Source organism: Liolophura sinensis, chromosome 7 (genome assembly GCF_032854445.1).
Source record: "Liolophura sinensis isolate JHLJ2023 chromosome 7, CUHK_Ljap_v2, whole genome shotgun sequence".
Lineage (NCBI taxonomy): Eukaryota > Metazoa > Mollusca > Polyplacophora > Chitonida > Chitonidae > Liolophura > Liolophura sinensis.
This window is the reverse complement of record NC_088301.1, coordinates 55,058,263-55,082,067: the sequence shown is the minus strand read 5'-3', so window position 1 is coordinate 55,082,067 and position 23,805 is coordinate 55,058,263. Positions and strand designations below refer to the sequence as shown.

Genomic DNA, 23,805 nt, shown 5'->3' with positions numbered 1-23,805 from the left:
TTAGATGATATCGATACCTAACGTTCCATTATTTCCATGATTCCATGATTTTAAAAATACTCTTCTTAAAATTACTTGTTATTCTTCAACATCGACATTTGTTTTTAAATGGCCGTATATGATTTTCTGCTGTGAATCAAAATGAATACATTTGCACATATATTGAATAAAGTCGTGCAGTAATTAAGGGTTTTACATATATTTGCTGATTTATTTCATTTTTTTTCGAGCAAGTTCAAAATCATGCAACAACGAAAACGAACATTGATTTCAAACAGCGTATGTGTAAAAGGACGTGTTATTTATAGACACACTTCAAAGAGGCCGCCAAGGTGTCTGTGGAATCACGTGACCTAGCGGAAGTTCATTGAGGACTCTGAAAGATGGCGGCTGATATTGTTACGGCGGAATCGGCGAAATGATTTCATGTAGGTTGCATCCTGATCATAGGATTAATAGCCTTAAAACAGGCATAAATCGCATGCAGGTAAGTGTGGACTCCATTTCATGTTATCGGCAAAGTATACTATGTCTTGAAAGACAATAATTTAACGTTTTACTAGGCCTTTTTCTTTGCAATCGTTCGGCTTTTTAGTCTCCTCTCTAGCGCATATAGCTTGCACACCGTTGTCCAGTAGCCGATAAAACCTGCTTCGGCAGTGTTACGTCGATGAGATGTGTAATACTGTCAAGATTCTCTAATACAGCATATGGGTCACTGGATTTAGAGTATGCTAACGACAATTTATTTTCGAAATGATTTCAGACTTGTGGGAACTGTCAAATCACACGTTGACATAATGATCCTATTCTAAACACTTCTGTAGGGTAGACTTCTACCGATTTAGCGTCTTCGTTTTACAGTTCTCATGTTCAGTTGACAGATTCTTTGCTGAATATTTTGAGGTCAATAGCATAATGTTATAATAGTCAAATGCCAGTGAAAATGATATTGTGTGAAAAATTAATTAATAAATTTTGAAGTTGTGTACTGTTTATTTATTCATCATTATTTGTATTCACATTCATTATCACTATGTGCTAAATCAAGCTTTGGCATGATAAAAATTGAGAAAACTGGAGTCTCAGTGTTCCAAGTCAGTAGATTATTCAGTCAGCTCTGCTGAATGGGGAGAAATCAGTATGAAAATTTGAGAGATTTGTGAATATAATAGGACGTTAATTTAAATACCGTTACTGCCTCATTTTTACTAGTTTACGTCAAATGAACCTACAGACATAAAATATTTGAAATCTGACCTTTTAAATAGCTGTTGTTGGAGAAATCTCAATGAAGTGTAGATACCACCCCTGTTGAATAACCCTGTGTAACTCCTTTGCAAATGGGGAGGCTGCTGGCGGTGTATTTTCTAACCCTTCGAGGTGGGGCCAGTAGTAAGGACCTTGAGCAGTTGTTATGTAAAAAATGGATTGTAGCACAATGTCTACAATGTTACAGTTACAGTATCACTTTTTCTGATATGCCATAAATGTAACAAGATGGGAGTGGAGCATTTGGCATGCCAGCCACCGGGTGTTTGACCAGTCCCCATTCTTTTGAGGGCAAAGAATCTTATTTACTAGCTTTCATCCATATATGTTTTCAGAGTAGGCAAGCAGAGCCGGAGGCAGTTGAGGCCTAAGGTATTTGCCTGTGGTAAACATAAATTCTGAAGTTGGCTATGTTTGACACAGAGATAAATTGTATGTATCCATTTATTAATGCATACACTTTACGACAGCTCGAGTCAAGTACCAAAGCATTCATCATTATATAATCCAATGATGTATCCAGCGAAAAATTATTGCATTTATTTTTTACTATTATTTATGAAATGTGATTTTGGTACTGTGGGTTACACATGTTTTACCTCTAGCTGTTGTGATTGATTAATTCATTGTGATTCATTAATTTCTGAACACTGTCTTTGGTTTTAGGTACAGAGTCATCTCCAGGGGAAAACATCTACATGTACCATGTGATTTCCGCTGCCAGATCTGCCTCTGTTTTCAAGATGCCACTGGGTCAGGGACCTTAGTGAGCTCCACAACATCAGTACGTCTTACTGGTACCTGATCAGCAGAAGAGCCATCCCTAGGAGTGTTCTCACAACAATGTTTGCAGTGGTCCCACCTCTACTTCGACTTTTGCCTACCATTGTGATATCTGTGGTTTATGTCTCAGCTGGAGCAGGTTTGTACACCTTGTTTCTACCTCTGTGTTTATTTTATTTATTGGAATTTAGTTTTTTATTCTTGCTTTACTTGAGTGTGTATCACTTATATATGGCAGCGTTCAGGGTTATTGTTGGAGGAAGATTCTTGAATATGGCATTGGTCAAGAGCCTGGAGTCTGTAGCGATGTAAAACTTCATATGACTAAGCCATCTTCATCATTCAGTGTGTTTATGTTATCTGCATAATGCTGTGTGTTCTTTTTGTGTCAAAAATGTATTGAAAATAATTTTAATATTGAGGATGGTACATTAAATAACATACATAGAGAATACAGAATTTGCACACGTATAAAGTTGTAATAAGGGTTATTAGAAACTCAACAGCTTGCTGATTAGTGCTGAAGTATAAATGGCACCCCAAGTTTGTTGGACATTTGATTTAAGCAGGAGAGGTCTAGAAGACCAAAACCTAGTGTTTTTGCCCAAATTCTTACATTATTTCAAATTGAGAAGGTGGACATGTTCAAAGGATGTTCTTGTTTAAGATGAAGATGTAGTGAAATCTGTAAGACTGGTTTACTGAAATATAAAACCATACAATGCATGGATAGAAAAGTCCACAACTTGAAATTGGCTGTAAGTAAAAAATCTGGTAGTTCGAGGGGTGGGGTGGGGTTTTGGGGGGATCATGTATCATCTTAGAATTAAGAGGCCTTCATCCTTAAACCATATTCACAAAGAAGGTGTATCAAAAACAAAGCATTAACATTAAAACCTTACTCTGGGACTTCATGTAAGTGGAATACAAGTACCTAATCTTAACAAACAAGCTTAATAGCCAGACACTAAGGCTGACTCACAAAAATCCCTTACAATCCCCTTGGCAAGCTAATAACATAAACATTTTACTGTTGTAAGTGGGAATTTATTTACTTGTTGGCAAATGTAATTGCTTAAATTCAAAATAAATGAAAGAAAAAGCGTGGAGCATATTGTACGTTTATCTTCAAGATTTGACTTTTGTGGCTGAAGTGAATGGATCACAGTCAAGTAGTTAATGATGCTTGTTATTCAATTGCAGGCACATTTGAGGTATAGGTACAAACCTGGCCTTGTGCAGAGAATTTGTAGACTGTTTCGCTGTAGCCATGGGTTAGATGCTTACTGTAGTCAAATAAGTTATATGAACACAGTTCATATACCAGGCCATTAGATTTTTTATTTTTGCATTTCAGAGAAATACCTGTGTAGCCTGGGTTAACTGAGCAAAGCATTAGTGAACGAGAAATCATTACACTGGGATTTTGTAATTGTCATATGAACATGTATACATTATACTAATGCTTGATTTATATAAATGTGGGAGTTTGGGCATGTATGCAAATACGTTTACTGTACAGGTTAGAGCCCTTACACGTATGTGTATAAAACCTTTTTCAAATTCAGCTTTGAATCATGAGGAACAAAATGAAGTGCATTCTGAATTCATGTACATCGTAATAGAGAAAAATCAGTTTACTGAGATAATCTATGGTGAAATCTAGCGTATTTGCAAATGGAAGAAAAAAGTGGGAGCAGTGTAAATTTTACAAATCACCCTATTGTTAAAGTTTTAGCTCTGTAAATTATGATGATAAATAGCAGAAATAAAATGTGTATATCAATAAACGCAACCTTTTAGTTTACCATAGTCTGCAATACTCTGTTCTTGCCTGGTAAGGTGCATGTAATACTAACATTGTACTAGCACAACTAGCAGTGTGGTAAAAAAAGTGGCATCATATAATTCTAATAAGAAATGAGGTATAATTTGTTTTATAAAGCTGTTTAACACATGGTGAAGGTACATATAATGAAGAAAACTGGAAGGGCTAAGTTTTATTACTGTTACTAAATTACACAAGCTTATGCCTGTTTCTTCTTCTGGCTTTTGTTAAAGTGTTTTTTTCTGAATGTTAATGTTAAAACTGGTTAGTGTTAAAAACACAGTGATCATGTAATTTCTTACATATTTAATATTTATGCTACATGTACATAAAGCTGTTAAACCTGTAGTGTTTTTTCAGGCCATCATTTTTTTTACCACATGTATTCGTTTATTGTTGTTTTTTCTTCAGTATGGTAATTTACATAATAAAGAGGACAGTACAAAGAGATGGTATGTTAGAATCTACAAAGTATGCTTTTGTCATCAGACATTCAATAATATGAGTGTTGATTTTGCCTGGTAATAGTTTTTTGATCTCTACAGTGGCTCAGGAGAAAGCGTCAATTAGGCATCCCAGTTAAAGAATTAGTGCTTACTTGACTCACACAAGGCTGTAAAATTTTAAATGTTGTTTGGGCCATGATTGAAAATATATTTGCTGGGGATAACATGACTAGCATTCCCAAAATGGCCATACTTTAAACTTTTTATTGTGCTATGGATGGATTTTCTTTTTCTAATCGTCTTTCAAAGTTAGTGTTTTTAAAAATCCCTATCTTTTCCATTAGCAATAATGGAAAAAATATGTCTTCTACAGACCTACATTAGGTTAACTCCATCAAAGAATGTTTTAAGGATGGCAATATGCTTGCATACTACATTCAATATATCTGTATGTTGTGAAGCTTAGTATCCAAGTTGTTTTCTTCTTTATGCTTTAGAAATTTGATTTATAGTGAAAATAGGCTGTCATTTATTCCATGTAGCCCTATTCTAAAGTATTATTATAGTAGTTATTTCATATACATGAGTGTTTGTGTGTGTTATCGTGATGGGTCACTGAGGCTGTTGCATATGTTTCATGTGTATGTTATTTGGCCTCTGATAGTTTTACAGACTTTGTAGATCAAGTTTCAAATGCACTTCCTGTTTCACCTGTACAAAAAAATAGGCCAAGTGTACAGTAATTTCGAGTTCATGGTAGCTAATTTAAACATTGGTGAAATTGGAGAGGCTGAGTTGTCTTATCTGATTGAATTGAAGTAATTAAAGAGGTCATGTTAGAATCTCCCCCCTCCCCACCTGAACCCTTAGTAATACATTTATTAGACCCGCCTCAGATTGTGATTTGTCAGCAAAGCTCCCAAACTATTTACCTAGATTCTCCACATCTATTATTCCAGCTGTTTTAAACCAATATTATGTTGGTTTAGGTTTCTGGCAGTTTCTACAGACCAGTGTTTCCTGTTACAATTTCAGCCATATTCCACCACTATTAGAGTGTTGAATGACGCAGACTTGTTTTCCAAGCACCAACTTTAGTGCTGTACAAGTTACACTGAGAAACTTTCTCATGCGTGACGTACACATATGTCATATTGGTGAAATGTGAGTGGTCTCCAGCAGCCTCTTATGTAAGACTTACACAAGAGAGCAATATTGACCACTTATTGCCACAGTGGTTCTGTGAAAATGGAGGAAGGTGAATCTTCAAAATTTCCAGTCCGAGAATGGTATTGAACCCTTGTCTTTACTGATTTAAAAGTTAAAATTTTTACAAAAACAAAACTAAAAAATTGAGTTGTGTGTTGAGTTAAAATATATTTACAAACAGGGCTAAATGTTATGTCGTATTACCCCATCTATATATTTTAATAAAACAGCTTATTTTGAAAAAATCTCTCTATTTTAGAGGTTTTCTTTTCATCGTTAGACATCATTTATTTAATACTGCATATTTCTTTAAATATACTTCTGCTTTATTTTCCATGAGAAAATGGCATTTGTTTAGCTTAAAGGAGAAGAAAACTTAAAAACATGACACAATAGGCTGAAAAGAGCACATTTTTTCTATCTGGTTGTGCACGCTGCATAATTTTGCGATTTTTTCTCGCCATGCACGCAAAGCTGGCATAAATCTCTGAGTTCATCGCGTCCTCCATCTTTAACACCCTGTAATTTATGCTGAAGGTTTTTTGCCCCTCAGCTAATGAGAGTTGTTAAAACTGCCGGCTTGTTCGTGTAAACTTGGAACCTATGTCCAACATTCCAGTTTCCCGATCGTCAAGTGGAAAACAAACTGTACTGTTCGCTACCTTCTGGGAAGAAAAGTTCTACCGGAAATGTAGGAACCTCACTTCGATGGTTTCCAACGGCAATTCTCCTAACACAGAAGACTTCAGGACTAGTTCTTTGGCAAAATGGAGTTGTGCACAGCAGATTTTGGCACTGACTTTATTTATAATTATCAACTTGAGGTACATATTAGAATTTTTTTTATGGCATGCACCTGCGAGAAAAAGCATACTCTTTTCAATGGTATTTGGTTGATATTTAAATTTTTCGTCCCCTTTAACCTTCTCAGCTCTGTATTTTCTTTTGGCCAATTTGCAGTCACATCATGTTTGGCTTCCTTCGAAGAAGGGTTATTTATTTGACACACAAAATAGTAAAAATGTATAAATAATAAGATTTTTGCTTCAGTAGATTTCTTGCCTTTTTCTCCCCAACCGAATAAACATCTAAATTATCTTGGAATTTCTTATGATTCTCTGTCTGCTGATTTGACTCTTTTACAATAGAAAATTATTACGGTTTTTCAGGTTCTTGGGATTTCGGCCTGGGGGCGCTCCTGCATATATGGGTAATTCGGTTTAGAATCATGGCGTTAAATGGCCTTCGCATACATAAATGTTGGGCGAGTGGAGCGTGTTCACAATTTTAAAAAATCTGCACTCTACATTTGCTTATAATTTATTTGTTTTCTTATCTTTTGTGGCGATATCCATACCTGTCAGTAGTTTACTTAGATCACACTAAGCATTAACCAGCAGGTGTCACAATGTAAGGTTATCGCATGTAGGCCTAAAAACAGGCTACCCAGTAACACACTGGCATAGGGCCAAACATGTATATACCAAAGGTTTTTATTAGCAAATCATCGGTCTCGCACAAAGTCAAAGGCAAGGAATAAGTAAATATTCATGTAAGCACTATTTATAAAATAAAGGCCTGTAAGCGTAGTTGATTTTAAATTTTTCATATAAACAAATTTGTTTTTGAGAAAAGTAGCTACACCAAAATGTACACAGAGATGTAGGGCCTAGGCTAAGTTATGCTCATACTGGTGGTAGTTGATACGCTTGAGCATGGCTTTACCGCTAACAAGACAAAATGGCTTTATGAGATTAAAGCTAATCGGATTAAGAACTGGTACGACAACCTCTCTCCACCCACCAAGACATCTTGAGACTAGAATCCAAATCTGGATTTAGTTTTTGTCATCCCCATCTTGAGTGTAACACCAAGGTATCCTTTTGATTTAAACAATGTACATCTTCTGGCATTAAGTACTCATGTGTACTGAGTACAAATATAGAACACCATATAAAATGATGACTTTCTTCATATTTCACTAAAAATTAAATTTCTCGTGGATGCATGGAGAACAAGCTCCATTCGCCCAACACTTATGTCACAAAGGCCGTTCACCGCCAGGATTCTAACACCAGTTTCCGGTATATGCGTGAGCGCCCCCACATTTTTTTTTCTTTTTTTTTTTTTCAAAAGTCAGTTGTCAGCAACTAAATTGAGTTCTGTTATTTCTGTTATTGAAATTTTTTGTTTGAAAATATTCATTTTCCAACAACAACATTGAATGTTGGTTCGTAAAATTTTACATGGAAATTTTACAATTCCTGCTTTAGTGTGCCATAGCGATGGAAAAGCAAGGAACTTGACCACTACACCTCTGTTACTGAAGTTATATATGGTGTTATTTTGAATTCATCATTGTCACCACCTGGAAATATTCTTTTGACGTTTTTTACTTGTAATCTCCATGGGTTGCTGGTATGGCTCTTTAAATCTCAGTGTTTTTCTATAAATCTCAGGCTAGTTTTGATGTAGCCTGTGGTTCTCATTTCATTTTTTTCTAAAAGATAGCATTGTCACAGTGCTGGACAAATTTATACTCATATATATTGTTGTTTTGTTGTTTAAAATGAACATACATGTAGTTTAGAGTTTACAAAGTGTTACATATGTACTTAATATGTTCATATGTTGCATTTTTGGATAATCACTGTTTCAGGAGACAATTAGTTGTAAACTCATGTAATAGTACAAATTTATACTTTGTTTTTTTATTGAAAGGTTGTCTTAGCTTTTGTGCTTATATTTATAAAGGTGGCATGTGACATCGTTACCCTTGTAGAACAGTTTAACCGTATTGGAGCCAGTCATATTGGTATGGTTTCAGTGCACCAGAATGGCTACCAAAAATAGGTTGTGAAGCCTTTGCATTGGCAAACCATAGATTTACCAGTACAGTCCTAATATTATCACCTTGAAACGGACTGCTTTGTCATCTGCATATGTCTTGTCATTCATGAGCACTTGACTCAGGAAGACTGGGTCTAAGAACTTTGTCTAACTGAAGCCCTTAAGTTGCAAGAACATCATACCATATGGTTAGGCAACAGTCAAAGAAATCACAGAGCTGTTAATTTCTCAGCTCTTGTTCAGGTTCTGTTGCCTGTAGGGATTTGAGTATCAAGCAGAGTCTGTTGGTCTGGGTGTATTAGCCCTGTAGGGGTAGGCAATGTGCCCATGTTTAGCCAAGGACCATACAGTAGTGGCAGCCCTTTACACACAGAAGGGGGTCAAGTCCTATAATTAAGCAGGGACTCCTATGTGGTCTGTAATGGGTATTTGACAGCTTCCTGACTTAACAACTTGGCCAGTTTTCAGTGCATGTACATGTATATGTGTAGTGGAGCTAGGATACCCAGTAGTATGTGTATGTGGGAATGGCAGGCTACTGAAGAGGACTGCAGGATAAAGCTGCATGAACCTTTGTTGGTAATGGCTATTCCACAACCTTTCCTCATCCTCATTTACCAATTACTCACTGCGGTATTCTGCAATTGACTCCATCCAGTTTGTGTTAACTCCCTCTCTTTTCCCAAGTTTTTCTGTCAAGAACGTTAAAGTAAAGGTTTGATGGCTTTATCATTGTGATGGTGTACCCAGTGCTACATGTAGCTTCATCTTGGCACGATAATTAAAAGATGGTGATGATATGCGATCAGTAGCTGTGTATTGTCACACATGTTAATGTGTAATTACACCTTTATATATTTTTAAATATAAACTACGGAACATTCATGTATAAACACCAGAATATATTTGTTATAGTAGACTTACCAAATTTACAAAGTAAATATAATAATTTACAGGCAGGGTAACAAAGGTGAATTATGGCATTAAATGGAGTGGTATTTAGGGAATTATAACTATTTTGCAGCTATTTAGTTACATGTAGCTTCCTGGGAGGTCCCACTATAACACTGGCCTCCATTGTGTAAGTGAAATATTTTGTACACCCCAGCCATTAATATGTGGAGCGTATTATGTTACAGCGATTTTGACATTCTGTCTGCCCGTCTGTCTATATTCGTCTGTCTATATTCGTGTCCGGGCTCTAACTCAAACAGTTTTCCACATAGAGTTTTAATTTTTGGTGGATACATAAACAGATGACGGTGTGTCGCCACTCATATTTGTTCATTTCCGCAGTTGTCATGGTTACCAGATTTCACTTTTTGCCTATGTATAATATGTAAATAGATATGAATTCTTGTCCGAGTTGTAACTCCAACAGTTTTCCACATTGAGTATTAATTCATAGATACACTGATGATGATGTGTCACAACTCACATTTGTCCATTTTCGCCGTTGTCACTAGATGGCCATTTTCCCTGGATATACTACATAAATAAAAATGATTTCGAGTCCGGGCTACAACTCCAACTGTTTTCGGTAAGTTTTCATTTGTGGTGGACACATTTGTCCACTTGCACAATTGTCTTGGAAACCACATACCTATTATCAACACCCATGAAGGTTTCCCTCAGGGTTAACCACAATGCTGCGGGCATTCTTTTGTACATTTCATACAAATGCATTTCTTGGGAACCGGGTTGTCTTCACCTGAACACCAGTCATTAAATAAATAAATAAATATAGTTAGCTAATTTTTTATCGTTTTACCAAATAATAAAAGTAAAAGTGAAGAAATACATCTCTCCCTCATTGTAACAAATTTGGTTACAACAAGTGATTCACTACAACACTGTCACAAATGTGTCCCCAATTTTTTTACCAAGTTACATGTGCATGCACATGAAGTTGCTCACATACAGTACTTTCAAAAGTTTTAGAGAAGAAACCCCTGAATTTTGTACTTTCTGTGCACATGGAAGCTTGACAATCATGAAAGCGAAGTTATTTTGTTGATTTGTCACTTTGTTGTCTGTTAAAAAGGCTATCAGTGGCAAGCAAACTTCATTCATATAATGTGCACGAGGTATAGCACAGTATGTAGATTTGTCCCCCAGTAACAATGTTTTAACGAGTCTTGTAGAAAGTACTCAAGTAGAAAAATTGTCAGCGATTCATGTTTCTAATGTAATGTCATTCGACTAATACTTTTGGACACTCTATTTATTAGGACAGTCTCATATATTCCCCAACCCTATCCCTAGATGTTTGTACTTCTGAGAACACTCTATTTATTAGGACAGTCTCATATATTCCCCAACCCTATCCCTAGATGTTTGTACTTCTGAGAACACTCTATTTATTAGGACAGTCTCATATATTCCCCAACCCTATCCCTAGATGTTTGTACTTCTGAGAACACTCTTTTTATTAGGACAGTCTCATATATTCCCCAACCCTATCCCTAGATGTTCGTACTTCTGAGAACACTCTCGAAAGTTGTCTCTGATTAGTGGATACACAAACTACTGTGTAAAGTAGATTATAGCTAACTAACCCAACACATGACCCGTAAGGTCTCTGTCAACATGTACATCTGAAAAGTGAAGGTTCATGATTGTGCAGAAATTTGTCATACACTCGTTCTGTCCCCATGCTATTTTTGTTTGTGGCTTACTCTCATCTAAATTAAGGCAGAACTGTTGCGTTTCAAGGAGTGTTAGAGATAATAATGTCGGGTTTAAATCATGACATAATGTAGACGTGTAACGTACACATTAATGTACAGGGCAGCAGACATTCATATAGCAGCACATGTTTGGTTACACTGTTGTATGGTTTTCTAATAAGGTAATAGTGGATTCACATAATGCACTTGTAGTATAAATCTGAAAAATGAAGGCTTCATTGTGAATCAGTATTTCATCACTTTTTTGTGGCTATTATGAGATGATGGAGAGGCCTGTTTTAATGATGGTAAATGGTAGTAGTTTCACTATTACATGCAATGTATTATGTAAGATGTATAAGTGGTACTACAGGAAGCCTGTGGTATAGCTTTAGTGTTTGCTCATTCACTTTATATACACCTCAGGTGTCACAAGATGAAGTCATTTCTGCAATGCTTGAAGTATTAATAGCTGGTGTATCCTGGCGCTCACAGGCCAGTGCGACTAACCTCTGTTGGCTAACACTCCTTGTTAGATGTATAGTTCACCCTCATGACACTCCTCCTGCACTGATCCTGAACGCCTGAGCTCAGTACCTGTTACTAATGTATTACTGTGGTTTCAAGAGGGAATAGAAGGAGGAGGTGGGGGGGGGGGGGGTCCAAAGAAGAAGGTTTCATGTATTTTTAATACTTTTAGTTTGATATTTTAATTAGGGAAATAATAGTGCAGTTGTAATGAGTCTTTAAGTACTTTTTATTCTGCCTTTTGCATTGGAGGATATTGATACGTTAGCTCAGCATTTGCTGTATGTTCCTCGAAAAAGTTTTAAAGTTAATTTGATGAATATTGCATATATAAGCTGTTTTGCATGAGAGAGGAAATAGAATAATTTGTGGTATTTTTGTGTGAGTTTAAACTACAGTTGCATGTACAGCTTGCAGGCGAGAAGTTATCATGTTTCATTTTAGTTACATACATATGGGTTTAAAATAACTAATTTGGGATTTGTTCAGTTCTAGTGTGTATGTGCACATATCAGTGCAAATAAATGCATTAAAATGTTGCCATTAGACTATTGACTTGTAGTTGAAGTCCATTAGCCCTTGACGAATGCGGTCACAGGGTCATATCCAGCATTAGCACAAGTTTGGTCAGGGCCTGAACTATTAAGGTCTGCCATGCTTTTCTAATCGTCACTACCTTGCGTCCTGTAATCGTAGACTTGATTTCAGTCATATTACATGTAAGAGAAATACTCTAGGCATAAAGAAAGATCAAGTAATTATATATGTAGAAGATGTTTCAATGAGAAGAGCATGTTTGTTAAAATCTCTGTTTATTCTTAACAGAACCTGTCAAGATAATTGGGAAGGCAGAAGGCAGTGTATTCATTCCGTGTCGTGTGATGACCAATAACAAAAGTGGCGGGATCATGTGGTATAAAGATGGAGCTTTTATGGTATCGTTCACTCCAAGTACCAAGAAGAAGGCGTTTGCGGACCAAACTCTGTCATTGCGTCTTTCCATAGATACGGCCGGACTGAATTTGACTGACCTGGCCATAAATGACTCTGGGAACTATACATGTAAGGTTGTGATGCCCGTTCTCAAACCAGATGATCGGTCCATTTTGGAAGAGAATAGTACCAAGATCCTTTTGGTACAAGGTAAGCATGCATTAATTAGATATCAAACTCCACCATAAATTGACATTTTTTTTTTTGCAGTGATTTTCAGTGATATGCACACATGTAAGTGCAGGTGTCAAAATGTTTGATATTTTGAGCTCTTTAATATGATGACTTCAACAAAAATATGATCTAGAGGTGTTAAATGTATTGAATTCCATTTAAAATCTTCCAAAAGAAAATGGAAGTGGATAAATGCTCCAAACAATCATTTGTGTGTGTAAAATTCTGAATATTTTCATGGTACAGTCTTCTTATTGATGGTGTGGGCTCCATTTGAGGTCATCATTTTTATTTTGAACTCTTTAAAACAAGTGAATGACCAAACATTTTGACCTGCGAAGTGTATTTTTTGGGCATTTTCTACATCTGTAGGAAGTTTGTTAAACCGGACTTTAACAAGGTTAAGTGGTCGCTTCATTCTGAAGGGTGTGAGGGCGGACAGGCAGAGATACATGTTGGGAGGGGAGTTAGGGGAGGGAGAGATGTAATTGGCGTAGGCTTAGTACAACCTTTGTCATTTTTGTTGGGGATGGTCCACTTTAGGAACAGAAAGTATCAGTTTTGAAGAGAAGGTAATAAATCTGCATATATTGCATTGCATATAAGTTATTTACTATTTGGTATTGTTTTATACCATATATTTCACTTTTACGACAGTGGCTAGTAAAGTGTACTTAGAACATTGGTAATCAGGATATGTAATGCAATTTTCTTACCTGTGCAGTTCATCTCATTTGTAGAAAACAGTACTGTGCTATATTTCTGGAGGAGAAGCCATTTCCAATTCTTTATTTAGGTTTTTCCTATTTCTAGGAACATTGTTCTTGTGTATATATTTCAATGTTTTGTATGTGTGAAGTGCTAAAATAAGCACACATACTGTATATCTAATATGTCATTTCATATGATCAAATTATTGGATAGCTGTATTTGTGAAATATAAGAGTTTTTAAGCATTGTTACTGTACATGGAAAAGTCACTATTGCCTCAACTTAATCAGTGTTGGAAAAAAATAAATTTAGAGTGTTATAAATGTGTGGGATACGTCATGGTTTAATGTTGATGGAATTAGTTTTTCTATCCACATCGCTTCATGTGCCTCTGTAAATAAATTTGTAGTCTTGTTTTCATGTGAATATTTGTCATTACTGTTGTCTGTCTGTAAAGGGAGACAACCGTGTTTTTTTGTGATATTTGTTTCATTAATTTCTATGTCCTTATGGTAGAACCTCAGTAGTGTGTGGAAAGCATTTCTTTTTACAGTGAAAGCAGAAGCAACTATAACACACCAGATGACAGAGTTTTCAACAGACTCTTTGTGTGTGCTCCTGTGTGATTCCTTGTGGTGGTTAATTTTTAATGACATGAATCCATTTCCATGGTTACATGTGTGTCTTATCAGATTTTTTGATAAGATGTTTTAAAATAAGTTGATGATGTTAAGTGATAAGACAAAGTCACTGCCTGCCAGCAGATTTCTTATCTGCAAACAGCATGATATTCTCTTGTGTTAATTGTATAAGTATTGTGAAAATGCATAAACTATGGAAATTTGTTTAATCCTGTCGGAACATGCATGCATATACATAGAAATTATGCCCATGTTTAATGTGATTTTTTTGCATACAGTCAAGTGAGGCACCGTGCCATTTGATGTAAATTTGCTAACAAGCTGCATAAATAGCTGTGTGACAAGTCATTGTATACCAGGTGTTCAATATAAACTGTGTTGTTAAGTCTGGGGTACTGTGGAGTCTTTTCATGTTAACATATTATGTCAAGGGTCTAAAGTTTATGTGTGTCTTGTTTATTACTTTTTCACTATCGGTTAGAACTTACTTTATGGACATGTTTGTTAACATAAACAGTTTACAGTAGGTATATGCATAGATTCATGTTCATCTATGTGTATATATGTTAAGACTATGCTTTTTGAGGTAAGCCACGGTCATGACTGTAAATGGAGAAGATTACTCCACTTTTAAACAGGTTTGCTTACATTTCCCAGTAAAGGTGTTTGAATAACAGTGCGTGGCTGATGTATATGGAAAACCCTGAGTGATGGAGAGTATGTTTAGTAGAAGTGTTGACAGTTTAAGACTGAACTGCCTACACTGGGATCTTCTCATGTATCAGTTGTTACTAGGAGCTCTTGAAAATCATTGAAGTGTACAAGGACGTGGGATATTGGATTTAAAATGCTTCGTGTTTTCAGGGAATCCTTTGTACATAATGGATTTGCGTTTGAACTGGATAGTCGGCCCCTCATTTGATAGTCTTTTTGTGAGCTCAGTGTTGCCAGAAGAACTAAAAGCAAGATGTTGAAGATAAAACATGTCCAGACGATATCTGTGAATGTGCTTTGACAAAATCATTAGTTGTTGGTGGTGTATATCACGAAGCATGCATACCAGTTTCATTCCCTACTCACAAGTGCATTTCATTTATTGAAAAGCAGGGTCTGTGTATGTTCTTTACATATACGTGTTGCTCAGAGCTATATGCATGCTCCTGATTTTAAGCAGATAGTTTGATGTGTCACTAGGATGTACATTATGAGAAGAAAGAAACTACATGTACATGCCAAGAATAATGAATATTTATCTTGTCTGTTTATTTTCACCCTTTTTATTAAGTATCTACTGATCATGTGTATATGTGTAGACATGTAGACCCTTTCCACTCTTTCATTATATTGTTTCTATCTTTTTGCATATTACAATATTATATATACATTTTATTGTTTGCATGCATGGGTGCATTGGACTGTAAATAAGGGTTTGAAGGCAAACCAGAAGATACATATTTCCATATACATGTATTTGTACTTCCCAATGCCTGCCATCCAAAAAAGTGTTGTTGGGTATTGCTTGGTTACGTATGGATGACTGACTGTTGATTTGTCTCTTACTCTGATGACCAACAGAGTAAATTTATATTGGTTCTCCAGCATGAGATATATGATATGTGTTCAGTAAATAATAGGCAAGCCTGTTTGATTTCAAAGCCTCATTATGACTACTTTCACATTTTTCATTAATATTAATGATGATGCACATGTAACATTTTGACATATTCTATTTGGTACCCAAGTAGAAGTATACATATGTTTTTATGTAATTGTGAAGCGATATTGTCCCTGCAAGAATGGTCTTGATGTTTATCTGTTCTGTGTGCAAAATGCACGAGGAAACAGAGTATGAACAACATATGTCTTTGTATAATAACTCTGCTCACATGTGCTTGAAAACAATTTTCACTGTGATGGTTGCATGTTCACAAGTATGAACCTTGTGATGAGAAGTGTATGATAATTTTTTTGGTTCACAGATGTTCCTGCTGCCCCAGACAAGCCAAACATAACCGACATTAAGTCCCGCTCAATGGTAGTGACCTGGTCACTCGACATTAATGACAACAACAGCCCTATCACTACCTTTTTCATTCAGATCAGGTAGGTTCTTAGACTGTCTGGGCTTGATCTGGCCTTGTTTTGTTTTATTTAATTATTTGATTGTTGTTTTATTAATCAGGAGATCATGAAGAATTTGCAACTTACATGTACATGGTGCCAGTCAGTTTTACAGGTAGAAGGAAATGGGAGAGCCTTGAAGTAAACCATCAACTTTTGTCACCTACATGACAAACCTCTTGACTTACATGTACACAGAAACAGTGAGAGCTGGATTCAGACAAGCGATGGCATTAGTCACTGGCCAGGAAGTTGCAGCAATACAGACCTTTAACCATCCTGTGTTTCTTATAAACTTCTGAATGGATAGGACACCTGAATGTCACGTTCTCAGAAATAAAGAGAGCAAGCTGTGTGTGAACTTGATGAATGCAAATATTTCTGTTACCATGAAAAAAATAATTATATTTACCATAAAAGATCCGAAAATAGTTTTGAATTGCAAAAAAATTTTTTTATTATCAATGCTTTTTCCAGTCTCAAGATCTTTGAAATAAACTAATGATTGATAATGTGCAGGTCGAATCGGCAGTCCATCATGGAGCGATGGACGACAGTTAATGGTTCCAAAGGGTACATCGCGCCTCACAATACGTGAGTTGTTTCCCTATACGCGGTACCAGGTGCGTGTATCGGCCAGGAACATTGTTGGAAAAGGTCCACCAAGTGAACCCACAGATTACACGTACACCAAATCTGAAAGTAAGAGCATTTGCCACACTGATTCAGTGCTGCATACTGTAAATATGGAAGGGTTAAAAAGGGCTGAGATAAATACCAATATAAGGAAGTTAGAGGTTTTGCATGTCTAAACCGATTTGCACACATGACATATGGTATATGATATTTCATCTGACTGTGGACAGAATTATGACTGTCTTGCTTACACGCGTAATCCATATCCATATTACCCTAGTTCCTCATTCTATATGCATATGAAACAGCTACTTCCAGTGCAATTTATGCCCCATTGTAATTATATTTTGAAGAGAAAAACTACATTGGAAGGGCTGGCCGACTTCAAGGCTTCACAAAGAGTATAATTGCATCAGTCTGTACAGAAAATATGCTTGTGTGAACACCTTGCCTACATGTGAAATGGTTGAAGAATTACAGTGCCGGTGGCAACATTCTTTGTATTGTAGAGCCTGGTGCCGCTCCACAGATAACAGATATAAAAAGCCCAACTAACAGCACGATTGAGCTAGTATGGAAGCCACTAAAACCAGAGAATGTGAATGGGGTGTTGAAGAGTTACCAGATTGTGTATGGGATACTTGGGGCAAAGGAGGTACAGGTGAACACGATACAGGACCCAAACCAAACAGTAAGTTCTAGCCATCAGTCTGCATGGTAACATGTCCTGTTGCTATACACTTGTGAGTTGATGTGTTGATAAACTTATTTAGTCATCCTGAAATGGACTCCTTGGACCAGGGGTAAAAAATTGTTTTTCTCATATTCCATTGGAATGCAGAAGTTATGAAGTAACTCAGTTGTTGAATGGTACATTTACATGTGTTTCATCAAGTTTTTTGATGAATTACGAAAAGCTACTCTTAGGCTTTTGTTTCTGAGTTGATGTGTTAATATTTTTTTCCCTTGTTGTCTCTATGATATGCGTTTGACAGTGATTCATCTGGTGTGCTTTTCAGTCGGCTGTGATCACAGACCTGAAGCCTTACACTGATTATCAGATACAGTTATCTGCGCAGAATGATATGGGCGAAAGTCCCAGTTCCAGAGCTATTCTCAAAACAGCAGAGGGAAGTAAGTTGGCCTTTCCTGTGAATTTCTGATCATTGAAATGTATGCAGATCCTGTTAAATAGGATTGGACAAACATGGTTGTGTTTTGGACATATTTATGTGCACATGTGTTTGTGGATTACGTGTTTATTTAAAGTTATACAGCATATTTTATAGATAGGTGAAAATTCATTAGAGCACAAAGTTTGAGTGTTTTTACTAGATGTTCACTAGTTCTCACCTATAGACCTGTTATAACTGTTACAAATGCACAGTGAACACAATAATCATGTTGTGCACGGGGGATGAAATGAATGCACTATACATTCGTTGGCAAAATCGATCCTTTATATATTGATTGGGAAAATGAATCCACTCTACATTAGTTGGCAGAATGAATCCACTATACATTGGTTGGCAAAGTGGATCCACTATACATTGAGTGGGAAAATGAATCCAATATATATTGATAGGTGAAATGGATCCACTATACATTGATGGGCAAAGTGGATCCACTATACATTGATGGGCAAAATGAATCCACTATACATTGATGGGCAAAATGAATCCACTATACATTGATGGGCAAAATGAATCCACTATACATTGGTTGGCAAAGTGGATCTACTATACATTGATGGGCAAAATCAATTCACTATATATTGATTGGAAAAGTGAATCCACTATACATTGATGGGCAAAATGAATTCACTATACATTGATTGGAAAAATGAATCCACTATACATTGATGGGCAAAATCAATTCACTATATATTGATTGGAAAAGTGAATCCACTATACATTGATGGGCAAAATGAATTCACTATACATTGGTTGGCAAAGTGGATCTACTATACATTGATGGGCAAAATGAATTCACTATATATTGATTGGAAAAATGAATCCACTATACATTGGTTGTCAAAATGAATCCACTATACATTGGTTGTCAAAATGAATCCACTATACATTGATGGGCAAAATGGATCCACTATATATTGATGGGCGAAGTACAGTGCAGGCTATGCTTTGTTGGTTGAAGGAATTTTATTATTCACTTGTGTCACAATGTGTGCTACTTTCAGACCTGATGTACTGGAGTGGTATAAACATGATTCATAGTGAAAGATTTTGGCTTTAGAAGTTGTATTTTTGCTAAAGTTCCAGGCAAACCTCGAATTACCCATGTCTCCGAGAGAACTCCCAACTCCTTTCTTATACACTGGGAACCACCTGATGTTCTCAATGGTAAATTACGAGGCTACGAACTGCGTTGGATTCAGAATGGCACAACTCTTAATCGTTTACTCACCGGCGCCCTGACGAACCCCATGTTGGCTAGGATTGATGACCTTGGTCAGTACATGTACCCAAGTAATTGTTCTGACACAAAAACATGAATGCCATTTCCAATAAGTAGTCTGATCTTATGAACTGAACATATTTTCTGTGGTTCTTTTTTTACCTTAGTGAGCTTTGTCATTACTCTGTAGTAATGATTTTTACAATAAAAACTCTTTGCGTACCCTCAAACAAAAGTTGCAGCTCAATGTAAATGTTAAACAAGCCATTTTTTCCCTTTAGAACCATACACACAGTATCAGATTAAAGTGGCTGCCTCAACAGTGGCGGGCAGAGGGGAGTATTCAGATATGTACCCAGCTCTAACAGATGTAGACGGTAAGTTAATAGTTATCTTGTATGTATGCTGTATGTATTCTTACTTATAGTGACTACAGAGTTAGTAAGATTTAAGTCACTGAATTCCATCTTTCTTTAATGAGACAGTACGTATCATGACAAGGCAACCAGTGCTTCACTCTACATCATCTTTTGGCATATTTGATGGTGACATTGTGAGAATGTTTAATAGTTATATGAATGTTCTAATACATTCTCAGATTACCAAATGCAGACAGGACAAGGCAAAATATTGCAACATAGTCAATGCCTGAACTTTACTCAAGGTTACAGTATATGTTTATGCATGTTTGGAAAGGGCTTTATATTTTAAGGGGGCCTCTGTGGCTCAGTTGGTTAGCGCGCTAGCACTGCGTAATGACCCAGAAGTCTCTCACCAATGGGGTCGCTGTGAGTTCAAGTCCAGCTCATGCTGGCTCCCTCTCCGGTCGAAAGTGGGAAGGTGTCATTGAATCTCTCTCATTGTGTTTAAAGCTGTTGAGTTCCTTGTGACCCTTGTTATAAAATCTCTGAGCTTTGATTTCTTATGTTGCAATTTATTTATGTGAAATTCCAATCTTTGGCAAGTAATTTATTAGCTTTTGACTGTATAAATGTACAATTAAAGTACAGAAAAATAAAATACATGTATTTAAAAAATATATTGATGTTTTTTGCTGGCCGGCTGATAAGGTACTAAAAGTTGTTTGTATTTCTTTTCAGAGCCAAGTGCCCCTCGGATATCCAATGTCACAGTTCTCTCTCCTAAAAGTGTCTTCATTCAGTGGGAGCGACCTCAGATTGTCTACAAGCAGATTGATAAATATGTGATTGAGTATAAGGCAGAAGGAGATAAGAGATATAATCCCAGACACACCTCAGATGGATTTGTCACTGAGGTAAGAGGAGCTTTTATGCTCACATGTTAGAAAGCTACCCTAATTCTTTAACGTTTTCAACCACCTCTTCAACCAGTGTTTTGTAACAGTCTGAGAGAACTACAGGGTGTAGAAAAATAATTTCCACAGTTCTATGAAGCTTGCATCTTTAGTAATACAACCAAATCATTATCAGTGTCGTATTAATAATAATTGTATGCATACATTCCACTGAAAAAGTGCTTAAGTAGTTGAAAAGGTTAAAGTTTCACTGTAAATCTAGTATACAGAATGTCTTGAATCCTGCCAGTAAACCACCATTTAGTTCCCAGTTAAAGACAATGCTGGGTGAGTGCAAATATCATGGATTTCTGTTATTGCAAACATAGTCTTTTCACAGTTTTTTTTTTGTTTGTTTTGAATGGGTTATCTCACATGTTCACACATTTTACCTGAAGATGTAAAAAAGAAAAGAAAAAAAAAACAAGCAAAGAAAAAACAATAATATAACAATCATCAAACCTTTCACAGTTTGAAAAGCAAGAAATTTTCTTAACAAAGGCTCACAGCAGTAGAGACATTAATGAAATGATACAGGATTTAGTTTTACAGTATTGTACATGTAGTTTTACAGTATTATAGTTTTAGGTCATTTATAAATTATATCACCCTTGTTACAAACTCCACATTGTTCTTTTTAACAGCATATATTACAAGACCTGCAGACAAACCGCAAATATGAGGTGACAGTTTCTGGTATAACAAACAGCATTTTCTCCAAGACTCTTTACCTTGGTAAAGCATCTCAACCTGTCTGTGTCAAACTGACAGGTAAGTTCTTGATACACCATGCTTTGAAGATTATCAGATCTAGTGGGTAGCCCTCATCTGCGGGACGTGGATAGGGCTGATAACTTACTTTTCTGATCTTTCGATTTTCCTCTAACTTAACTTTTGTGAAACATGAATGCTTATTAATTACAGACCCAGACATGGTATCAAGCAAGAAAGACACCAATATTACAGCCGGAATTGTTGCAGGCCTTGTGGCTCCAGGTGTGGTGTTAATAGTAGTGGTGGCTCTTATAGGGAAAAGGTGAGTCTTTCTCCAAAATGTTCCCCGGAATACCTGATTGAGTGATTATTCCATTTTGTACCCAAACCAAAGAGATGAGAGTGTTTGGGAATGACGGGTGTTGATCCATCTGCAACTGAGCATATATTGTTTTGTGTAATCAACTCCTTCTGCAGTAAGCAAAAGAAGCTTTTGAAACTCACATATTTTGTGTCAGGCGTTTTTAAGAAGTACACAGTATCTCCTAATTATCAAGCAATATGTTTTTCATCCCCTTTTAAACAATGCCCCGTTGGTAAGAGGCCTGGGTCCTTTGGATGCTTGTTTCAAACGGCATTTTACATCACCACAGATTACACAAATAAACAAACTCATGATTTCTCTTACATGTGCACATCACAAGGTACTTGGACATTTAGTTGTGTAGCACTGATTTGCTATTTCCGATACGTTTGCTTGTCGTCATATGACTGAGAAATTGTTAAGTACATCATTAAACCCCAAGCACTCATGCACCCTGATACTTTGCTGACCAAATATTTTGGCTTTTGCTCTTGCTTATTTCAGTTCTCATTGCATTAGTTTGAACCTTTGAGATAGATTTTAATACAAAGTTCAACATATACATTAATTTATGGCATCTTATATAGAAACTATTAACAATTTTAACAGTTGAATGCCTTAGATCTTTATATATTTGTGTTTAATATTTCTGGATTAAGATAATTTAAAACTTTATCCTTGATTATATCTTTGTTTTTTCAAAAGTTCTGATGTTTGCCAAACATACTTCCTTAGCACAATTTTAAACATTTTCAAACATTCTAACATCCTAATAATTGTCTATAGTAGTGAGTGAGTTGTGCCTCCTAGTTGCAGGACGGATTTCCACCGCTCTGTTTGCTAGTGCTACTTCACTAAAACGACTTACTGAAGCTGCCCCGCCCAAGCCATTATACTGATACAAGTCAGCCAGTCGTTGCACTATCCCCTTAATGCGAGGAAGTTACAACTTCCCCTTTTAAAGCCTTAGGCCCAACCCAGGATTGACCCTGGATCTACTGATCCCAAAGTGAAGGTCTACCAACTGAGCTATCGGAGCTGGTATCTATAGTTATGATATGTATTTAAATTCTTATTGCTGTTATGTTTATTCACGCATGCTGTAGCTTTGTATCTGTTTTGCATCTCAGATGGTGGCCTTTAACCGCATCCTGATAACGAAGTTAACATTTGATTTATTTCTAATCTCTCCACAACACCCAGGCTACTTAAAACAACTGCTTTGCTTAACAGCTCACCTGTTTGTTTATAACATTTATCCCTTGACAATATATTAGTTTGGTCACTGTTTAAAGTGGCAGTATTGCTAGTGTGTAAACCAGTAGATTTGAAAGCACCCTCATTCTCCTTGAATTTGGGGTATTAATAGACCACAATACCTAGAGTAATTTAAAAGAAGGTTGGTTGGGTTGATTAATGTTTATGACTTCACACTTTATAAAGTGGATGTATAAATAAAAAGTGTAAAGTGGATGTTCATAAGCATTATAATTGCTTCAAAATGTATCAGACTAATACTAATGAAGTGCACAAGTCTGCTTGTAATATCTCTTTGATGAATTATAGTACCTGCACTTGTGCCAGTTGACATATCAATTTGGGAAAATGAGTAAGGTTGTTGAATTATTAATGTTATCAAGAATATTGCACGTAAAAACAATAGCTTATGGTGCGCACAAGTAAAACCAAGTGAAACAAAGCTGTTGATATCTTATTTATTAAACTTTTGGCACTGTTCTGTTATTGCACTTGATTTTCAGCTGAACCCATTCTCATGCCAACAAATGAGCACAACATACAGTATGTGGCGAATTTCAGGATATGAATTAGGAATGGTGTTCTTAGAAAAGTGTTCTAATTTGATAAGTTTGCTGAAGCAAGTGAGCTTTCTGTAGTTTAACATAAACAAGATAACTCTGTGCCTAATCATTACCTTGATTTCCTTGCTGGTAAGCATAAAGAGAAATCCAATCAATTTCTTTTCTGAGTGTTATTTAACTAAAATGAGCATGGAGTGAGCTGATAGGAAAAGCAGCAGCAGCTGTATGCTAAAAGGTACTACCAATTCTACCAATCCCCAAATTTCCCCCAAACAACTGTTCCCACCTGAGATCTGACAGACCCTGTGAACACCTG

The 23,805-nt window shown here is 36.3% G+C and overlaps 1 protein-coding gene across 1 annotated transcript in view; it reads left to right on the top strand.

Moving 5' to 3' along the window:
• The first annotated feature begins 376 nt into the window (after window positions 1–376).
• Window positions 377–23,805, top strand: part of LOC135470176 (tyrosine-protein phosphatase 99A-like) — a 39,282-nt gene continuing 15,853 nt past the window's right edge. The window contains 13 exon segments of the mRNA XM_064748972.1: window positions 377–487; window positions 1,939–2,194; window positions 12,411–12,728; window positions 16,084–16,207; window positions 16,745–16,750; window positions 16,752–16,927; window positions 17,371–17,552; window positions 17,881–17,995; window positions 19,135–19,329; window positions 19,558–19,653; window positions 20,377–20,552; window positions 21,236–21,362; window positions 21,516–21,627. Of these exon segments, the coding sequence (XP_064605042.1) occupies window positions 2,116–2,194; window positions 12,411–12,728; window positions 16,084–16,207; window positions 16,745–16,750; window positions 16,752–16,927; window positions 17,371–17,552; window positions 17,881–17,995; window positions 19,135–19,329; window positions 19,558–19,653; window positions 20,377–20,552; window positions 21,236–21,362; window positions 21,516–21,627 (1,706 nt within the window). The 5' untranslated portion in view covers window positions 377–487; window positions 1,939–2,115.